This window comes from Echeneis naucrates, chromosome 21 (assembly GCF_900963305.1).
Source record: "Echeneis naucrates chromosome 21, fEcheNa1.1, whole genome shotgun sequence".
Classification (NCBI taxonomy): domain Eukaryota; kingdom Metazoa; phylum Chordata; class Actinopteri; order Carangiformes; family Echeneidae; genus Echeneis; species Echeneis naucrates.
In genome coordinates this window covers 20535359-20557627 of record NC_042531.1, presented here as the reverse complement: position 1 = coordinate 20557627, position 22269 = coordinate 20535359, and the positions used below count along the sequence as shown (strand labels likewise).

Here is a 22269-nt window from a genome sequence, read left to right as displayed (position 1 = left end):
TATCGTCAACGCTTATTCTATATAAAATTGTATATATTTATCCCTATGTTATTTTTACAGAGTGAAATGCACATAATTACAATTATCATGTTATAATTATTTTGGATAAAAACTTAAAGCGGTCGAATGAAGGAGTTGTTGTCCCGACACATGAGGATAAGAATAGATGTGGCTCCTGGAAACTGACGCCGTCCTCTTCGGTGATTGACAGCTGCACAGCCCTGCCTGTGTCGCTCTACCCGGCCTCCGCCATCTTGCCTCTCCCTGCCTGCAAGAAGCCGAGTGCGGAAGTGGAAACGGCACTGTGCGGGCTCGGGGTTCCGCCTGTGAACGGCTTGCCAGATCCTCCCGTGGACACAGCTATTCGTCAAATCTAACCCTTTCCGAGCAGCAGAGATGGCTGGACGGTTACCGGCGTGTGTTGTCGACTGCGGCACAGGGTAGGTTGTTCCAACTCGGACCGCCGCTCGGGGGTAGGGGGTCTCGGGTGTCATGGAGAGGCTGAGTACGGCAGGGGACTGTCAGTGACAGCAGCGACTGGGTGTGTGTCTCTGTGTATATGCAGACAGTTAGCCTGCGAGCTAACGTGCTGACGAACAGCTAACTGTGTCACATCAATACCGCCTCCTGCATCTGACCCAGGCAGGCAGTGTGAGTTTACCTAAACTGCACAGTCGCTGCTTTCTTTTTTTCTGGTTTCGTCGTCCTGCTCGTTAGCTATTTTGATGGCTAGCAGCGTATGATCACTAGCCAGACTGTGTTTTCTTCCTGTCGGGGGAGTCACTGGCAGAAGCCAGCGAGTGTTTGATGGTCCAAGACCGAGACCTGACTGAACAAGGATCCCCTCGCAGCTGGCTTCATTCATTTGGTCTTACCAAACCGTTATTGCCAATGCAGTGTGAAAAGCAATGTAAATTCACTGTATATCTCACTCCGACATATACCGTGCAAAGATATCCCTGACTTTGGTTAGTGTAATTCATTTTTTTAGCTCATTAGCCTGGATCTGAGCAGGCGCAGTGCTACTTCCTATACAGCCTGCACTTCCTCATTCACGCTTTTTAGTCCATATATGGTCGTTTCTCGGCATCCGAGCATGTTTTTCTGATTAACTTCTCTAATTTCTTCTCCCCATCGGGCTACCGAATAATTTTCTCTCAATCTTTTTGAGGAAAATACATTTTACTTTGATAATAAACAATGTTGTTGATGGAGTGACAAACTTGCAGAGATAGATGTTATCATAGTTCCTCCTGCAGCACTGCTTGTATTGATTTGAGTCCATAGCCTTTTTACTGCTTTGGTTTTAGATCGAGTTTGACTAATGACAGTTTTCCTTTCTGTACACAAACCTGCAGTGTCTGTCCTTCCTGGGAACTACCCTTTAACCAATGTTCTCATGCAAACTTGCTAAAACAATGGACGTCAGCTGATTGTAGGTGTGCTGATTTATTTTTTAGGACTAGTTTTCATTGCTTGCATGTAGAGGCTTGAACTTGTCATTCCTCACACTGCATACCTCCACGCTCTTGTCCCCCTCCACCCCTCAGGCTGTAGACCAGTCTTCTGCTTTAGATCTGCAAGGGGACAAGCAAAAAAAGTACTGCTGAGAATTGGGTTAGCCTGTGCTAGTTTCTACTCATCAACCAGATGGCTTCCACTTCTCTGGCCAAGCCTGAAAGTCACAACACATATGTTCCAGTGTTGGCGTTTACAAGATTTGCTTTCTTTTAAAGCTACAGAAACTGCACTTCATCTTAAGTCAAAATGTAGGCAGGGCTTGAGATTTGATTTATATCGTCTTTTTGAATGAGAACTTACACATGCCATGGCTTTGCAGCTTAGCCTCAGAGACCCAGCTACTGGCAGCTATTGTGATCTGCTGAGGGAGTAAAACAGCTGTCTATGAGTCACTCTCAGGATGTCTAAACAGTGACAAGTCCATTTCCTTTTACACATCAACTGCAAAACTGGCATTGTACTTAAAATCTCAGCTTCCCCAACAAAATCTCCAGCTCAGACCAGCACCAAGGGCTGGGCTGGTCTTTCTTCATCTGTCTTCAGCCAATTATTAAAATTCCATAGCACATTGCTGCAATCATGAACTACCCTGATTAATTTACAAATGATGGTTTGAAATTAGCGTTTACCAGTGGATGATAAAATGAAAAACCTGAACCATGAATGCAGATGAACACAGATGAAGTCCCTGCTCTATGGTGGTACTTTGCAGATCCTGGTTACGTTAATCTTGTGATGAAATGGAAAGAGGAAAAAGTCTAAACAATTCTAAAAACAGGCTAAACGCCATCCATCCTGTGTGAAGATGTCCACTGTCTTGTTGAGGCAGGTTGAGGCAGACAAGCTGGAACTGTTCTGTGGTATGAAGGCATTAGGTGCTGTTGCTGCAATTTGATATTGCCTTTTTGACTGTCATGAAGTAGCTGTTATCTCTGAATGATTTTTTTTTCTGGATTAAAGCAGAAACAATGGCTGAAATATTTTCACAGCCTTGAGAAACTTAGGGCCACTGGACATTCATTCATGTTCTACCACTTATCCGTTTCCGGGTTACAGGGGGTGCTGGAGCCAATCCCAGCTCACATTGGATGAGGGCGGGGTTCACCCTGTACGGGTCACCAGTTCATCACAGGGCCAGCACACAGAGACAGATAGAGATAAACAGCCACTCGCATTCACACCACACCAGTTAACCCAAACATGCATGTCTGTGGACGGTGGGAGGAAACCCACACAGGCATGGGAGAACATGCAAACTTGGCACAGAAAGGCCCCAGGCCCGGAACCAAACCCACAACCTTCTTGTTGTGGGGCAACAGCGCTATCCGCAAAGTGTGCTGATGAAATGTAGGTAGTATAAAAACTTCCTGTTTCAAAACGAAACTTAAAAATTGGCCATGATGCCCCAGGCCACCCAATTTAGATCAGTCCCAGAGTAGGTTAACTCTTAGCTAACTTCACTAATGATCATTTCTGGGTTATATTGTTAAACAAAAACTATGTCTGATTAATACTACCCGAGGACAGTGATGCATAGTGGTCGTTTGCATTGAGTCCAACAACAATGACAGTTAAATCCTAGTGTGAGTAGATTTATGTTGAAAACAACCCATAGGTTGTTTACTTGCAGGCTTCCTGGGCTGGCTTTTGGACCAATCTAGGGCCATAGTCCGACTTTCAGGAAGGCTTCTCTCTGCCTCCTCAACACCGAGGAACCACCACCTGTCTTCAGCCATACTGATGAACTTTTATTGTGCGATTGAGAGCATCCTGAGCAGCTGCGTCACAGTCTGGTACAGGAACTGCTCTGTCGTAGACCGCAAGGCGCTACAGCAAGTGGTCAAAACCACCCAGCGTGTCACTGGGACATCACTTCCAGCACCTCAAGGACGTTCAGAGGAAACGCTGTATACGTCGAGTGTGCAGCATCCTCAAAGCGATCCTCAAAGACTCCTCTCACCCTGCCCATAGACTGTTTGCCCTTCTGCCCTCCGGCAGGCGCTTCAGAAGCCTCCAGTCCAGGAACAGCTTTTTCCCCAGAGCTGTCTCCATGTTGAAATCTGGCCCTTGCTGACCTGCCCTTTCACATCACCACTCATTTAGCATAATCTGTATATTATGTACATTTATATTCATACTATATATATACAATTCATGTACATAATATTATTTGCACTTCTGATTAGATGCCCAACTGCATTTCGCTGCCTTGTACTTGTACATGTGTAATTACAATAAAGTTAAATCTAATCTAAACAGCCTATCGTAAACATTTTGCATGTGTATTGTTCTCGTGTGGTAAAAATAAGTGTGGAGAGAAGAAATTAATGCAGATGGTGAAGAATGAAAAGAACACGTCAGCTCTCAGATGAAACTTGAAAAAACAGCTTAACATGGGGGCTAACATGAAAAAAATTATTTCAAATGACAGATATGAAAACTTCAATCGTTTTTACGTTTGTTTCGGCCTTAATTTGTTTTCATACACAGCTACTTTGGCAGCAATAAGCTAACTCATTTTGGTATTTACTTTTTTTTCTGCCTCCTCCACTCTGTAGCCAGTGCTACACCATGTTGAACAGGGAGTCTCTAAAGCTGTCAGCTGAGTAAAGTACAATGAGATAATCAAGGCTTTGTCATTGGGAGCAGCTGGCAGCTGAGAATGGAGAGACCAAATCTAAGCAAAGAGAAAACAAAATCAAAAATTGATAGAACACCATAGGGTTTTGAGCTAAATAAAACTGCAGTAAGGTGATATCTCTCTGTGGGTCTGGGAATGTGACCGACCCACTTTCATGTTAAACATAGTGAATTCATGAAACATTGATATAAAATTCATCTGTTCGACTTTAAAAACCATCAAAACTAAAAACACATTCAACTTTTTAAAAGACGTATGACAGGTTGTATTGCATATTTAAATGATGGCAACAGTGGAGATGACAATGAGCATTCAGCCTAAAAATTACCAGGTTATTTCAGTTTTACTGTACACAGTGGTGTTGCTAGTAGCTGAACATGGCCTACTTTATTGTGTGTTGTGTATTCAAATAGTGTCCTTTCTCCTGGCTCTACCTTTGTAGAACAGCAGTTGCAGCTCTATTGTCAGATTAGACTATCATTTTATTCACACAACACACCTTTTCACTTCCTCACAAACCAAATGTCTGTCAGCTCAGGCTGAGGAAATAGGCAAAGATGGTGCTGATGCTGGTGGTTATGTGCTTGCTGTTGTCTTTGACAGAGTGTCAGAGTAGGTAATGTTCCTCAACCACTCCAGTGTTCAGACCTGGCTGTTTGAGCCTGTATTTTAAGTCTATAGTCAGCAGGTGTGATATTGACTATGAGTCTTAAATCAAACAAAGTGATATTTGCCCAGTGTGTGTTCACAAAAGTTTCCACCAGATGTCAAGAACTTGTTGCTTTTATGTTGCACTTAAGTGGTGCTGGTCTATTATTATAGAGAGCTGTTTGTTTAATACAATATTTCTGCTTCCTGTCTGTATTTATTATGCAAAAACATCTGCTGTGAATTATAAGTAAATGTACAGTTTCCTGTTTATGTTATCCAGTAAAAAAAACTAACGAACAAACAAAAAAACTGATAGGTGTTCAGGGCAGAAAATATAAAAGCTGTTAAAGTTATAAATGTGTAGATCTGCAAATTGAGAAGCCACACAGTTTTGTAAGGCAGTTGCATTGCTTGAGAAATTGAAATAAAGTACATGTAAATCAGTGCCATAACCAGCACTTAATGTCTTGAATGCTAATAGAGTTAGTAGAATTCAAATGAGGGTGGTGTTGTTATGCCCACAGTGCTTTGGCAGTTGTCAGCAGTGTCATCTATCAGTCCCTCGGGCCTTGTGTGCAGGAAGTATAGAAGTCCTGTCTCAGCCAACCCTAGTTTTGACTACATCTGGTCAGCATGTGCCCCCAAAACAACAGAAACGTGTAGCTGTAAACTCTGAACACTTTGATGGCGTGGCTTAAAGGACACACAGGTCTTTTCAGATTGGGCTTTATTTTCTTTCATATTTGTGTGTGAAAGTCTTTGCAAACCTGTGGAACAAACACCTGACACAGTTTGCTATTTAAAATTGTACATACAAAAGTACATGAAGCAAGAATATTGCTCTACAAAAAAATATATCTGTAAGATTTTTTTAATATTGTGCATTTACCCGTTTGCTTATCACTGCAGCACAGACTTGCCAAGTTTTTGAATGTAATTTTAAAGTTCTATTATAATGTATTTCAGGCCGCAGTGAACCATTTTAAATTGCTGTGTCTGAAAGATGATCTATAAATAAACCCTTGCAATGGGTCCACTATTGACCAGGTGTAGGACAGATGATGTACTGTGGAAAGGATTCCTAAAGAAACAACCCTTTAAAAAACCAAAAAAAAAAAACATCTTTCTGTTCAAAGCAATCAGACTCCATAGATAAACCACACAAAAAACAGTTAGTTGACAGCTGACTCTTTTATGTATTTTTTTATTTTGGTATTTTATTGTATTAATATGTGACTTTTATATTAATGTTAAGTCTTCAGTTCCTGTATGTTAAGAAAAACATTACACGCACACACACACACACACAAAAGATTTACAAAGATTTCAAGGATTCAAGGAAGCTTTATTGTCATACCAACAGCACATGCATGCACGTGAGGGTGTACGAAATTAAGAACTGAGGCCTAGTCAAGCCAAGAAAAAATAAAAAAGAATAAAAAAAAAAAAAAAGGGTTAGGGTTAACCCTAACCCTTTTTAGTAATAAAAAGTACTATTTACATAAATGTATTTACATTAAATATAGTACAACTTTTGTCCCTGACAATCATTTGCACTCATGGACATGTGTGGATAGGGCCCAGGTTAAAGATTTTTATAAGTTTATGGACACATTGTCTTAAAGTGGAGGTAGAAATGTTGCAGTCACAATGATTTTGAGAATGTTACTTCTACCTGAAGGTTTAGCTAGTACAGAAGAAGGAAAGGCAGAATTCATCAGCTTTTTTTGAGGTCATACCCAGTTTATACTGAGGAAGGTCAGTTTATGCAGAAGTGATCTTTTTCCCCTCCATCAAATATGAATAGTCCTCAGTTCCCAGTGTGACATGAATGGCTCCTTTAATGGCTTCCTATTAGCAAACTCCGGAGCTGCCGCTGCTTTTGGCACCCACTCAACCAACCAAGGGAGAGTCAGGGCATTGATCAAAACAATAGGAGGTAGCATCCAAAAATAATCTTGACTGAGGTTAACTTTCACACATGGAGTTGGAGCTTGGCATTGTCCCCATCATGCAACATGCTTCTCCATGCTGAAATGTATTTCTTTCTTTTCTCTTGCAGTTACACCAAACTTGGGTATGCAGGGAACACAGAGCCACAGTTCATCGTTCCATCATGTGAGTGTTTCACTGTGCATTGAGTTTACCCAACACCAGACAAGCAGGGCAGGGACATGACGACTAGGAGAGGAAGTAGTTCAAGATCTTGTCCAACAAAGACAATTTGCATAGAAATTGAAATATACTATTGCCTGAGGATGTTCCTGTAACATTGAACATGGGCCAAACTTTTCTAAAGTGTTCAACTGTTATGTGTAAAAGACTAAAGGTGTAAAGTGTGTAAATAAAACTTAATCACCTCAGATGTGAGTATTCTTTCCTCCTTTCTGTGGCTGTCCGTTCACTTTTCTTGTCAGGTATTGCCATCAAAGAGTCAGCCAAGGTTGGAGATCAGGCACAGCGGAGGATGATGAAGGGGGTGGATGACTTGGATTTCTACATTGGAGATGAAGCAGTCGACAAGCCCACATATTCCACTAAGGTACACCACCCTTAAGACTTTACACACCCACAAAAGAGACTGAAGCAACCACCATGCTCGACTGCTTTGTCTTTGATAACAAAATTCATTTAGCAGCTAATAAACAAGCAACAGGGTGCATTAAAGGCTTTCCCCCTGCAGAAAAGGGTGTTCTTTTTGTCACCCAAACATTAAGAAAAGTGACTTCACACAGTCTGGAATCAGCTCTGCAAAATCATTTGTTGCAGATTGCGCATGTAATGTGATATCATAAACAATCACAGTCTTGCCTAAATAAATCCTGTTAGTCTTTTAATTTGTAGGCGCTCCCCAAGGAGCTGTATGTCCTGCATACAAAATTGCATGAAGTTACATAATAAATGTGATAATAGTCTTTGCACACACTAAACCTCAAAATACTGTGACTATATGAAGTGATTTCTCCGTAGGTCAAAAGTCTCCTAATCTTTTGAAATCTGGTTAAATTACTCAGGAGTAGACATAGGTATTTACCAGTCTTGGCACTGAGACACTGTAAACTCCCATCTGAGCACACAAATTTTCCTGTCTTCTCCTATGCCAAAGTTTTTTTTTTTAGAGCACAGGCAATGTAAATGCACCTGATACCTGTCCAACATGGTGCTGCTACACTGAACAAAAGATATCGCTGCAGCCATGGAGTTTTCCTATCGAAGGTTTAAAAAAAAAAAAATATATATATATATATATATATATTTTTCAGACATTTCACACTCCACCTCGACTGTGTCTGCATGCTAAATTATATATATGACGACACAGGTCAAAGCAGAAAAGGATCCATTAGAACAGTAATTAAACCAGATTCTCAAAATAATGAAACATTCACATTTTCCAGTCAGCTACCAACATGTGATTACATGCTGCAGGTCTTCTAGCTCAAAAAATGGGAGTATTTGGTGGAACGCTCTTTGTATGACATCATACCTAACAATTACACATTTGAACACCTCATGTTGTGTCTGTTATGTCAGAAATTTCTGTTGTTTGACCTGGTCTTCACCTTCAAGTCAGTTATTTTTTTCTGCAGTCAGCGTTTGATCATTAAGAGGCTAACTAGCAGCTTACTGTTAGCTTCATCCACATTCCTTTTTAAAGTCACTTGATCATTTCTGACATGGCAGCGTGAAGGTATAGAATGATGATAAAATTAACAAGAGTTACTTTAAACACAACACTCAAAAAGCAATGCAGCCACAAGACAGCACTGAGTGTTTTACATTGCGTTGCGTTGAGAAGTGCATCGATGGAAAAGTGTTTTGAAGAATGAACCGCAGACATCAACATTGAAATTTAGGTTGTACAGTGAGAAGGCACTGAACCTATTCCATCTGCAGGTTTTATGGATGATAGCAATGAGCTGCACACATTGGTGGAACAACTGCATGACATCATTACACATCTGACATACTGCGCATTTCAGAGATTGTTGTCTGAGCACAGTACCTGCAGAGGAAAGTGCTCTGTGTTTTTGAACCTGTGATCCAGTTCCATTATGAGAGCACTTATTCCTAAATGAAGGTTGAAAGGTAAATGTGCTGGAGTAGAAAAGTCCCTGCATTTTTCACTTTACAAAATGATGCATTACTATGATTGCATATTTTATTCAAGTCTCTCTCCAAGTGTTCTGCAGCCTCTCAAACATTTTAATCACCCAAACCCCTGTGCCAACAGTGGCCAATTCGTCACGGGATCGTGGAGGACTGGGACCTGATGGAGCGATTCATGGAGCAGATCATCTTCAAGTACCTGAGGGCTGAGCCTGAGGACCACTACTTCCTCTTGGTAAGGCTTTTGAAAACATAGCCAGTCCAAAGGCAAGATAATGCAAACATTAGCTTCAAATCCTTCAATGTTATCTTGTTTTATTTATTTATTTATTTATTTTTACTGTAGCTACAGTGTGATAAGTTGAACTAACAGGTCAGTTAACATCTACTCACTCTGTGCACCATTATACAGTTAACAATGGAGATATCATCTTGTGTTTGCAGACAGAGCCTCCTCTTAACACACCAGAAAACCGAGAGTATACAGCTGAAATCATGTTCGAGTCCTTCAATGTACCAGGGCTATACATTGCTGTGCAGGTGAGAGATGCAGTGAAATAATACTTCTTATATTTGTCATTTTCAGGACCAAGCACTGTAGGAAGTCGTTCCTGCTAACCGCCATCAGACTGTGCAATGGTGCTTATTGCATTGAACTTTGGCACTTTTTGGGATTTTTTTTGTACACCGACATGTGAATAATTGTCAATAGTGCAATTTTAGTTTTGTTTTTAAGAGCGCAATTTTAGAATAATATTTAGCTGTGTTAAACAGGTATAGAATTGTGTTATGTAGTTTTTTTTTTTTTTTGATGATCTACTTGTTGCAATAAAGTAATATCCTGCAGAAGGATCAATTAAGTATCAAAATATGTCATCTCATCCATTCATTAATCTATCTTCTAACGCTTATCCGTTTCTGGGTTGTGGGGGGTCCAATCTCAGCTCACATAGGACGAGGGCGGGGTGCAGTCTGGACAGTTCTCCAGTCAACTGTAGTCACTCAGACTTGCAGTCAATTTAGAGTCACCTATTAACCTAACTCCACACAGAAAGGCCACAGCCCAGGAACCAAACCTACAACCTTCTAGCTGTGGGGCAACAACACTAACCACTATTCCACTGTGCTGCCCGCTGTCATCTCATTTCCTCAAAAATCTGTTCTTAACTCTTTTTATCATTCTTTGAAACAACTTTTCCTTATTTTCTAGTGAATGTACAGGCAAGAATTTATCAGTACATTATATGTGTATTATATCTGTGTGTGTGCATGCGTGCAGGCTGTGCTCGCTCTGGCAGCTTCTTGGACCTCTAGACAGGTGGGAGAGAGGACCCTGACAGGCACCGTCATCGACAGTGGAGATGGCGTCACTCATGTCATCCCAGTGGTAAGCACATGCACATTTACGGGTAAAGACTAGACCAGAGCTTTTTTCAGTGGGGCCCACATCAACTTTCCTTTCTGTGATGGGGGGCTGGGGTCAGTCTATAACAGGAAATGATATGGGCCCAAGTGACAGCTAGTATTATTATGGAGATTATAATGATCATTTGTTGCAGCTGCCCTTTGCTTGGCCTTGGCACCACCTGTTGGTTTGCAAAAAGAAGTAATAGAAAGTCCTCGTGTTTTATTGAAGTACCACAGATACTCCTTTTTATTTTATAAAAAATAAAAACACATTTAATTTTATATTGTTTTTTAAATTTAAAACGTTAACAAGCTATTCTGTTTCGATCCAATCCCCGTTTGCGTGTTTTTGCTGCACCTGTAATCCCACAGTGTAGCTACAGTGTGTGAGGGGGAGGGAGAGAAAGAGAGTGAGACTTCTGTTTATTCTCGCGCGTTAGACTAAGGCTAGCTAGCCTACAGTCCTTTGCAATGGATCGTTTTGTGACCAAGAAAAAAAAATATTATAGACTCGTGCACTGAACCACAACAACAGACGCATCGTCCTATAAAACAACGGGTGAGTTTTTTCCTGACGTTGCGATCATAGACTGCTTGTGATACATTTGATGCGACATTGAATCCGTTACTGGAACGAATGCACAGAAGAACGTGGCATTTATATTTGTTTGCAATAGAAATATAAACCCCAAGATTGTGATGAACCAGTTCCTTTTACGCTCTTTAAGTGTGTGCCCAGTTAACAGGCACGACGTGTTTGCACTTTTCATTGCGGCTGCACTTCGTAACCTGTTATTAATTTGACTATTAATCTAATTTCTTAAGTTATGATGCAAAATAATAATGCAAATAAATAATTTTTCATCAATAATGCATATGGAATAAATACACTTCTTCTCTACACTTCGCATTTTGGATGTATTGTTTGATTATTGGTATGGCGCGTGGGCGCTGTCTGGTGCTGTCCAGTGCTGACCTTTTGTAAGTAAAACATTTTTGCCATTGCCTTGTGGTCACGTGTAGCCTATTGCTCGTGCTGTGTATCATAGTTGCTTTTATTGAAAACATCAGAACTCCTTATAAAGTAACTTAAGTCACGAAAATTAATTCTTTTCTTAGCATCCCCACGGATTGACGTATTGGTCAAGCTCACCCTAAGCACCGGGCGAAAAAAAAAATCCTGGCGCCGTGCCTGTTAAAAATAGGTCATGTTTAGAGGGATTGTGTGGGATCGTTAAGAGGGCCACTGCAGTCGATTTGGCTGGCCAGATGTGGCCTGTAGTTTGGGGAACCCTACACTAGACACTTTGCCCAGTCTGAATCCATGTTATCTGTTGTCTTTCAATGTAAATACGTTAAATTCACAGTAACTTGGTAGGACTTTTTCTGAAGAGACATGGCAGAGTGAAAGCATTTCAGCTGATTATTGTGCTCAGAGTTTAAGAGGTTGGAAGGAATTACTCAGTTTCAGGAAATATGCTTACAAAACACATTTAGGGGCTGGGTGACAGAATCGGCAGGTCTGTAGCCACTGCTGAACATGGGGGGGAAATGAGCCAAGCACAATACTGATGAGACGTGGAGACAGACTCGGAGTAAAATACAGATCTAATGGAAAAATATTATGCTATAAAAACTGTAGGCTGTCTCTCTTTCTATTTTGTGCACTCGTATGTCACAGGTTAATGACATCAGCTCCCTCTCTGTATCTCTCAGGCTGAAGGATATGTCATTGGCAGTTGTATAAAGCACATTCCCATTGCGGGAAGAGACATCACCTACTTCACTCAGCAGCTCCTGAGGGAGAGGGAAGTGGGCATCCCACCAGAGCAGTCGCTGGAGACGGCCAAGGCAGTAAAGGTAGGCCCTCATCTATGATCCACATCCACATCCACATCCACTTCTACTGCTAAAGACCCAATAATAAATAACAAGAACAAATCTCAAATGATGGTGACATTAAGTACTGGGTTCCTGACCTCAGACATCCTCTAACACCAGTCTGACATTTTGTGAAAAGAATATTGGGAACAAATTCTTAATCAGCTACAACTACAAAAAAATAGATGTAGACGTAGATAGATTCCATCATTTTTTTTAACACAAAAATGTTATAGTCCGGGTTTTTTGGTGTTGTTTTATGAGGTTCGTATAATCATTCCAGCTGCCAGTTTAGAGACACCACTGGAGCTGAGTGAGCTTCTGTAGATGAGATCAGCAGAAACAAGTTTAGCTACTTAAAAAGAATCTTCACAGACATAGTTCATGTCAGTTGAGGCATATATTGTTATTAGCATATTTCCACAGCTTTATGTCACTGTTGAACAACTTTTTTTATTATTGAACTACCAAGTACTCCAATGGAGCCACTCTATCTTCAGATATAAGGATTAAATCTTCCTGGAAAAGTCAATCATTTAAAACTTTTACAAGAAAGTGACAATAAGATAATTTAAACAATTCTAAGAAAAAAAGTTTAACCAACACTTAATTTCCATATATTGAAATATCATAGGCACCAGGTGTTGCTGTTGGTCTGTGTTGCATGTTGCTTGCGTCCTTGCTCTTGTTTAGCTTTTAACTCCCGTTAACACTTTTCTCCCGAAACTGAAATTAGCTTAAGCTACATATATTTTTCTGCACCACTGTATGCTTTTGTGCTGTTTCGGCATTGCATCTTCAAACCTGTATCACCGCAAGTTTTTGAGATTTTTCATATATTTTTCTACTTCACACCTTTTGTTTTATCGATTCACATTTCACAATTCTCCACGGCTGCCTTGTGTTTGTTAAATAGCTTGTTATCTGAGACTTTGCTCTTGATGTCAAGGACGATCCCTCATTAGCCTGAGGCACACACAGCAGAAAAAAATGCGGATTTAAACGAAGGAGAACATGTAGTGCGTATAGGCAGTAATGTCTTTGAAATTGAATTCCGCTGTGGGTTGACGCCATGTTCCTTCCCACCTCTGAAGAGACTTTGCTGAAACAAAACTACCGATACAATGAAGGCACTCATTAAAAATGTTGGAGTTATTTAATCTTGAATCTTAAAAGCTTTGATAATCAACTCAAACGTGATCAGCTCAGGATCAGGATAATTTTTTTTTTTTTTTTTTTTTCATTTTAGACTTGGTATGTGCCAGGCCTCCAGCTATCATCTACTGTCCTTAGTGCGTTTATCTTATTATAGATTTTTTTTATTTTATTGTGGACCTTCAAAGTTTTAAATGACTGTATCCAAAATACAACTCAGAATGGCTGACTTGGTGTGGGTCCAACTGAAAATTGAGAGAAAAATTGAGAGAAAAATAATATCTTCTGAAAACATATTTATGAATTTAACCAATTCATGGGCAATACACATTTTATATATAAATATATTTTTAGCATTTTCATACTCAATAACTGTGTCAGTTCTTAAACTGACTTTCCACATAAAGACTAGTTATGATGTTATGTTTCCCTGGTGCCCTGCTCTTTTATGATGCTCAGGTACCCTAACTGTACATTTATTGGGCTTTAGTTTTTCTTGTAGAGCACTTTGAAACTTGAGAAAAATACCTTATGAATTAAGTTATTATTACTGTGTTATGAATGTCCCTCATAAATAAGATTTTTGTTACTGCAGCTTCATTTAAACTCATGGCACTTGAACAAGCATCACTTGACCTCTTCTCTCCCCACATCAGGAGCGGTTCAGCTATGTGTGCCCAGATTTAGTCAAAGAGTTCAATAAGTATGACACAGATGGCTCCAAGTGGATCAAGCAGTACACTGGCATCAACGCCATCAGCAAAAAGGAATTTACCATTGATGTCGGCTACGAGCGCTTCCTTGGGCCTGAGATCTTCTTCCACCCAGAGGTTGGTCTGTATAACATGAATCACAGGAGAGGAGCAGTTTAAGATTAAGAACTAGACTAGAGATTAAGATGAAGACTAGAGACACACACACAAACACATACATACACAAAGCTCATTCTTTAAGGGCTGAAAGGAGAACACCCTGAATAAGGAAGTAGAGACGGAGGACAACAAAATGCTCAACAGGTAGACAACAGGTTGTTCTCTTGTGTAATTTCATCGCTGTTGTCTTTATGCATGTATTGTGTGGGAGGTCAGAGGTTGCAGGTGTATTTGGTTCACATACTAACAAATTTCTCTGTTTCCTCGCCATCAAAGTTCGCCAACCCTGACTTCACTCAGCCTATCTCTGAGGTTGTGGACGAGGTCATTCAGAACTGCCCTATTGATGTCAGGCGTCCTCTGTATAAGGTGAGCTGTCTTACAGCCTGTCGATAAGTCTCTTTACATCATTCAGAGATTAATGATGCAACATTTTGTTTCCTGATACTGAGGACACGACTTTACATTTATACATGGTCTTCTTAACTGTCCTGCTGTTTTTGAACATTTGAACTGCTATATGTTTTTAAGCAGACAGCTGTACCGGATGGCATGGTGTTGCAGTGGTTACGCTGTCCCCTTATAAAATAAAGGTGTATTTGTGAGAGCGAATGGTACTATTTCTGTGTATGTCAGTCCTGTGATAGAACTCAATAAACCCCACCCTTGCCCAATTTCAGCTACTGTCCCCCCACACACTCTCCTGTGACTACATGGATAAGATGTTTTAAGGGATGAATCCAGACAGCTTAATTGAATCCATGCATGAATAAGTGCGCTTCATTACAAGCACCATTTTAGGGAGATATTTTTATTTCAGCAATGCATTAAATTGTATTTACACCTTGTGGAATGTAGCTTTTTATTTTTGTAAACAGCAGGGTTGCTGTTTTTTGCCTGAGCATTGACTCATGCACCTATATGTGCCATCAGGCTCCTGCTCCTCACAGGTCACAGAGGAGAAGTAATGCTCTCGCTCTACAGCATTCTAATCTGTCACCTTTTGTTCTCAGAACATTGTACTGTCAGGAGGCTCCACCATGTTCAGGGATTTTGGGCGTCGTCTGCAGAGAGACCTGAAGAGGACAGTTGATGCCCGACTGAAGATGAGTGAGGAGTTGAGCGGAGGCAAGCTCAAGGTTAGAGTCCATGTTAATTTGTACGCAGGCATAGATCAATACTGCTCAACAAAACACAATTACTGTGTGAGGAGTGAAGCTGAGGAAAAAATGCCTTTTAAAATTTCTGTGGTTTCTCACAACAAATGCAGCTGTTAAGGGTGAGGACTGAATCTAAATCAGATGACCTCAATAAATTAAAATCTCGATCTGAGATTGAAGACAGGAATAATTTTATAATTGGCTTCTGCTGCCTCCTCTTCTTCAAGTTGACGATACCTGTGATTCAGCTTGATGACATGTTAAATGTCAACTAGCTGGAGATGGAGCTGAATGGCATTTCTTTCTTTTGTCTGTTTGCTTGAATCATCCTTGATTGGAGTCCACCTATGGCAAAGTGAATTGATAAAACAGTTAACTCCCACAATTTATGGCGCATGTCACGGTAAAAACCAAGCCATGAAGTCTCTGCAAACCTCTGTGATAAAACTGTGGTGAAGCATTGATCAGATTAAGGTTATTAAAGCATCTGCAGCTTGGAGATTGAGTGATCCCTGTGAATGTGCCATGGAAAATGCTTTGAGGACTTTAATTGTAAGAAATTCTAAAGGGGATTCTACAAAATATTGAACACAAGTCAGTCTGTTGAGTCTGAGACCAGAATCAGTAACTCGAAGAGTTACTTGGCACGACGCATGTTGCAACACCCCACACCCACAATGCCTCTATTTGGACGACGGACTGTTCAAAGTTTAAGCGTACATACACAATCGAATGTGAATGTGTTGTTTATATAAATTCTGGTGCCATTATTAAGTTCAACCAGTAATAATTGTGATTAGTTGATGTAGTTGTACGAAGGCAAATGGGTGTGTAAATTTCATTGTGCTGATGTATGATGACAATAAACTTCCGTTCCAGATCTATCAGAACAATTAGCATAGTTACTAGCTTTTATGTGTTAGCTAGGTTTATTTAGGCCTGTCCCCTGTCCCTCAACCAACAGAATTTGTTCTTTACGTTCTATGATTATATGAATCTCTGAGTGACTGGGTCTGCCAATGATACTGTTTTGATGCCTGTCTTTCTCTCCCTCCTTAGCCAAAACCAATAGATGTCCAAGTCATCACTCATCATATGCAGAGATATGCAGTCTGGTTTGGTGGATCAATGTTAGCATCAACTGTAAGTATTTCAGACATGCACCAGCCCATCTTTATCAGTCAGAGCATATCTAGATTTAAACCCAATGGCTTCCATGCTGTTTGACACTGAGGCATACTAGTCTTACTACTTTTATTCAATATTTACTATTGTATTAATATTATTGTATTATTATATTTATTAATTTGTATTCAATATTCAAAAGTTAATGGGCCCCATTATAAAGGTCTGAGGTAATGATTAAGTAACTATTTCTTTTGTGTCCTTCCATCAGCAGTTTTTACAGCCCTGAAGATTCAGTGCAATTAGTCAAATCTCTTCATAGATTAATAATTTTTTATCTTATGAAATGTCTCAAGAGATTTGTCACGAAAAACTTGATAACTTTTAAGTCTGGCTCTTCAGGTTTGTCACACGCATGCAGTGAATGAATAAAAACCGCGTTTAGCATTCCATAGCTAAACTGTGATTAGCAGTGAATGTTGTGTCTCTGTTCACATCAGCTATTACCATCTGTCTCAGGTGATCATAGTCCAGTTGTTAACGTATCTCAGACACATTGAGGACAATCTGGGCTACATGTGGCCACAATGCTTCCTGTGCCGCATTGACATTGCTGCTGTGTCCAGCAGGCCTTAGTTCAGAATGGATCAAAAAAACAAAAACAGTAAATGAATATGTTAATACCTGCAGTTTCTCATGTGTGTTCATTTTGCGCTTGTCTTCATCCATCTCTGCAGCCCGAGTTCTACCAGGTTTGCCACACCAAAAAAGACTACGAAGAGATTGGGCCGAGCATCTGTCGCCACAACCCCGTGTTTGGAGTCATGTCTTAACTCTGGACCTCAGATGTCTAACAGCAGTGGTTGGGGCAGGATAGGGAGGTGTAGAAAGTGATCAATTGAGGTGGGGTGAAGGTCAGGCTCGGGAGGTGGGGGACAGTGGTGCTTCTGTGCTTTTTTTTTTTTGTGGGGGGGGGGAAGGGGTATTCGTTCAACTATGGACGTGTGGAACGTTACAGAGATCCAGAACATGAAAAGGAAAAAAAAAAAGACACCAGACCAAACAAAACATCGGCTGGAAAATTTATTGTGATTTTTTTTTTTTTTTTTTTTTCCTTGTTTTTTCTTTTTTGTTTCTTTCTATTTTCTTGTCAAAATGAGGGAAAACAGTTTGCACGCCAAAACTGTTTAACAAGGATTTCTGGATCTGTTGAGAAACGTGCAGTGAGTGATGGTGATTATAAAGATTATGATTAGGGTGAATACAAAGATGGTGTTGGTGGAGACCGAGGATGATAACATTAAGTAACATTGATAGTAATTTCCTGACACCTGAACATATTATTTATGTTTATAGAACATGAGTCCAGGCAAGATCCCCCGACTCTGGAGACCATTGACAAGTTTAGAACATATTATTGTCTGCTTTTATTTTCAGCAAATTATTTCAGCTTCAAATGCACATATCTGTGTATCACGGTAAGAGCTTGTTTATATTTCATACTAAAGTTTTTATATGTAAAACATGGGAAATCAGGGGTAAAAAAAATGGATTCCAATATGAACAAGAGACTGTTTTAAGGACGATGCAGCTTTGATACACAGTATTTTTTTGAGTCTCAATACTATAGTTCCCCACATGTGTCATCGCTGTCTGCCCTTTAATTCTTCATACATTAATTCACATCTGCTTTCACTTGGGACAGTGTCAGGTTTCCACCTCTGTGGTACAGTGAAAGAAAAGAGAAAGAGGACTTACTCAGGTTCTCAAAATGAAACTGAGTTAGAATGACTGTCAGACCAGTATTGTTAGACTAGATGATTTTTTTTTTTTTTTTATAATTAAATACCAAATTATGAAAATAATGGAATTTGTGTATTTAATGCCTTGCAACATTCCAATAAAGGCTCAAATTTGTTTCTACGTCTTGAGGCCTTTGTCCTTTTTGTTTTTCTGTTGTTTCCATCATTGGTTAATGCTTTCGTAAAATAAATCACCTGAACATACCTTCACATAACTTAGTTTATCCACCAAAAATCTAAGAATCTAACTGGGTGAGCATTGCACCCACCAGACCACCAGTGTACCAGGGTTTGGGAGGCTTTACCTTTGTGGGGCTGTGGTCTAAAAGTCAAATGTCAGAAGATGAGTCTAATGGTGATTCAATGAAAGAAGTGTGTAGTTGTGGGTTTTATAGAGTTTGACATTTTTATACATTTGTTGAATAAAAATATCAATCAGAAAAGGATTTCCATGAGTGTGAGACTAATGTTTTGTCACAAAATAGTGCTTTAAAGTATCGACCGTTATGTTGAAATGCAAACTGGCTCTGACCTTGATAGACACTGAAATAATTTAGGGTTATTTCAGCAGCTGTATCTTTGTCAAGTTTCTCATTGGTTTATCTGGAATAGCTGCGTGGTCCTGGGTATTTTATTCATGACTCTCTGCCTAATTAAAATAAACATTGGGTTCTATTGAAGATATGAAACTTTCAACTCACAAAGAAAACATTTACTATGCGGATAAATCAAGTGAGAAGTAGGGCCACTTTCCCACAGACTTCAATAAAATTTGATTTCTTAAAACCATTGAAGTCTCTCCATGAAGATTATTGGACAGAATTCAGGTTGAAGGCTCATCAGCACTGGCTTCACTTTACAGACCCAGAAGCTACATTTACTTTTACATACAGTCTGTCTATAACTGGAGATGCAGTTGCTAGAACTCAAATGATTTGCTTAAAGACAACAATTCATCTTATCTGAAACATAGCTTAATAAGTTTCAAGCAGCAATCTAAACAGACATTGGATCAGAAATAAAAGTTTAAGTCATTAATGGTGAAATACTGCTGGGACTAAATTATAATTGAAACCACTAGTGTGTTTAAAGATGCAAAAGGGTTGCAAGGCTTACTGAAAGGATTTTAGTCAGATATGGTGTTAAGGTTTAATAATGACTTGTTATGTTCTTCTCTAATGGTCTCTGTCATTGTTTGTCCACTTTTTGTCCATCCAGTGTGTCTCTCCAGCTCCTTCTCCCTGTTCACCTGCCCACCAGCTACTGAAGGACACAAGTCCCTTAGGCTCCTGGTCCTGCTGTCTAACCTCCATCAGCTCCTCCTGACATCATTTCTTTATCCTCACCACATCCAACCTCCGATAGTTCCTGTTCCTAGCCCGCTCTCCTCTGCTCTACATTACTCTCTGCCAGCCTCCTTTCTTACCTCACCTGCCCTGTTTCATAGGATAGCCCAAGTTTCTGACAAGAGCCATGCTCATAATTAGATTTTTTGCATAACTGAAAAACATTTAGCCTATATGAATCTTATAGAAAACTTTAACCAGGAAGAATGAAGAAATTATTTTGCCCAAAATCAGCATCAGCTCTGGGAGATCTAGAGTGTAGCTTCATGGTGAAGATACTGAATTGCGTCACATTCTGTCTTGGGCACAGGCTTAGATGGCAGACCAAGCTGAGGACCTCAAAAGAGGGACCTGCTACCCTCAAAGCCATCTGCAGAGGAGTATGTGGGGGAAAGATGATGAGAAGACGAAAAACTCTCCCTGTTGAAGGCTTCAGCGAGATTTTCACTCTTTTCGACTCCAAACATTTTCCAGAATGCATTTGAGTCTGACGTGTGCATACTTTTAAGTTTTATTGCAAAAGTGCACCAGCAGAAACGTACCCAGTCCAGTCTGACATTTCACATTGGAAAAAAACAGAATATATATATATATAATATATATTAAATAACAATGTTGGAAGAAGTCAAATCCAACTTCTGGCCTTTAAAATATTGCTGGGTTACAAAGTTAAAATCTTAAGTGGTTGTGTGAAAAAACTAAACAGATAAAAGCAGATGGAGAACAATATTTCACTACATGATACACAATGCACTGCTGATTGCAGAGGATGGCTTACTGGTGCAGTGTTACAACTGCTGCTTCGCAGCAGGAGGCTCTGCCTCTGCTGGGCTCTTTTGTGTGCTTCCTTTGGATTGCTGTGTTTTATCTCAACAGTTCAAATATATCAAATTGGGTTAAGTGGAGGATCTAAATTACCTGAGAGCCTGTGAAGGATGAGCACAAAGATATTTTAAGGTAACCCTGTAGATACCAGGAAGCATGTTGGTTATATATTCAATCCTCCATAAATTTTGATGTTAATCCAAGGAAACCTGAATGAAGGCCATATTGAACTTGATTGTGTGTAGACAGCATACCTTTCATGTAATGTTGCTAGCAAGCTCTAGCTGTGTTAGTGTTGAATTAGACTGAATTTTCTTGTGTTGCATAGAAATTCAATGTGAGATGTCCCCATGAGAATGTTTGTGGATGACAGACACACCGACACAAACCAGAAATATATTGCCAAATATTGCAATACTCATGAGAAGCAACTTTTGAGGCTGAAATGCCATTAAGCAACAGAGTGGTTTAAATCAGAGGGTCTCAGTATAATGAAAACTCTGTAGTCACAATTATACACCAATCAGGCATAACATTTTGACCACCTGTCTAATATTGTTTCGGTCCCCTTTTTGCTGCCAAAACAGCCCAGACTTGTCAAAGCCTAGATTCCACTAGACCCCTGAAGGTGTGCTGTGGTATCTGTGGTACCAAGATGTTAGAGGAAGATCCTATCAGTCCTGCAAGTTGGGTTAGGTGGGGCCTCCGTTCGTCAGTCTCGTTTATCCAGCGCATCCCACAGATGCTCGATTGGATTGAGATCGGGGGAATTCGGAGGCCAAGTTAACTCCTCGAATTCATTGTTGTTCTCCTCAAACCATCCCTCAAGCATTTTTGTTTTGTTTTGCATGGTGCATTTTCCTGCTGAAAAGGGCACAGCCATCAGGGAATCTGCAACAACGCTTAGGTAGGTAGTACGTGTCAAAGTAACACCCATATGGATGACAGGACCCAAGCTTTCAAAACAGAATATTACCCAAAGCATCACACTGCCATCACACTTGCATCAATGAGCCTTGGCTGCACATTACCCTGTTGCCAGTTCACCACTGTTCCTTCCTTGAACAACTTTTGATAGATGCAGTGTGGGAACACCAACCAAGAGCTACAGTTTTGGAAATGCTCTGAACAAGTAATCTAACCATCACACTTTGGACCTTACGCTTGCCCATTTTTCCCGCTTCTATTACATTAACTTTGAGGACAAAATGTTCATTTGCTGCCTAATGTATCCCACCCACTGCCTGTTCAGCTGACTGAATGAGAGTAAATGAACCAGACTGCAGAATAAGTTGTCCAGGTGTCCAGGGACCGTTACAGCACCTGATGAGTAGTCATGGATTTAGAGGGAAATGTTCATCAATCACATATGGGTGTATTGTTCAGATGTCAATATACCTATGGTGATGTAGTGTTACTGTAAATGAGTTCTCTTCAGGTGTTAGAAAAATTGTGGCAGGTCTATAGAACACAAGTGTCTCTATTATACTGTCAAGCGACTTGATGGTTTCTCTTGGCTGTCAAATTGGTCCCTGGACACCTGTTATTAAACCTCTTTTTTGTTTCCAATGCTTTGTTCTCTTTGTTACGAATGACAAATGAGCTTGGAGGCGATCGCTTCATTCAAATGAAAGGGAGCTGTTCCCATGCAGGTAATCCTTTCAAAGTGAAAGTCAGACAATACAGCCCAACACAGTGTGGAAATCTGCATTTAAATAGTGTTATCCTCCTGACAGGAAGTCAATTTTGAGGGGAAAAATGGTGCATGGGCAA

The 22269-nt window shown here is 40.1% G+C and overlaps 1 protein-coding gene across 3 annotated transcripts; it reads left to right on the top strand.

Annotated features, from left to right (window-relative positions):
* Positions 1-250: 250 nt before the first annotated feature.
* Positions 251-18446, top strand: LOC115061664 (actin-related protein 3). 3 transcript variants are annotated; one of them, XM_029530104.1, is made up of 12 exons: positions 252-440; positions 6876-6931; positions 7231-7355; positions 9048-9158; positions 9368-9463; positions 10203-10310; positions 12047-12190; positions 14023-14196; positions 14515-14607; positions 15252-15377; positions 16458-16541; positions 17261-18446. In XM_029530104.1, exons 1-12 carry the CDS (start codon positions 397-399, stop codon positions 17354-17356), a joined length of 1257 nt encoding a protein of 418 aa, XP_029385964.1. In that variant the 5' UTR covers positions 252-396; the 3' UTR covers positions 17357-18446. The 3 variants fall into 3 exon arrangements, with proteins under 3 accessions (XP_029385965.1, XP_029385966.1, XP_029385964.1); XM_029530105.1 differs by lacking the exon at positions 15252-15377 and having other exon boundaries at positions 251-440; XM_029530106.1 differs by lacking the exons at positions 15252-15377; positions 16458-16541 and having other exon boundaries at positions 251-440.
* The last annotated feature ends 3823 nt before the right edge of the window (positions 18447-22269 follow it).

Excerpts from the sequence above, each read along its gene's own strand:
- LOC115061664 (XM_029530104.1), top strand. The coding sequence starts at position 397 with ATGGCTGGACGGTTACCGGCGTGTGTTGTCGACTGCGGCACAGG. Across the intron at positions 6,932-7,230 it reads ACAGTTCATCGTTCCATCAT|GTATTGCCATCAAAGAGTCA; the intron begins GTGAGTGTTTCA and ends TTTTCTTGTCAG. Across the intron at positions 16,542-17,260 it reads GATCAATGTTAGCATCAACT|CCCGAGTTCTACCAGGTTTG; the intron begins GTAAGTATTTCA and ends CCATCTCTGCAG.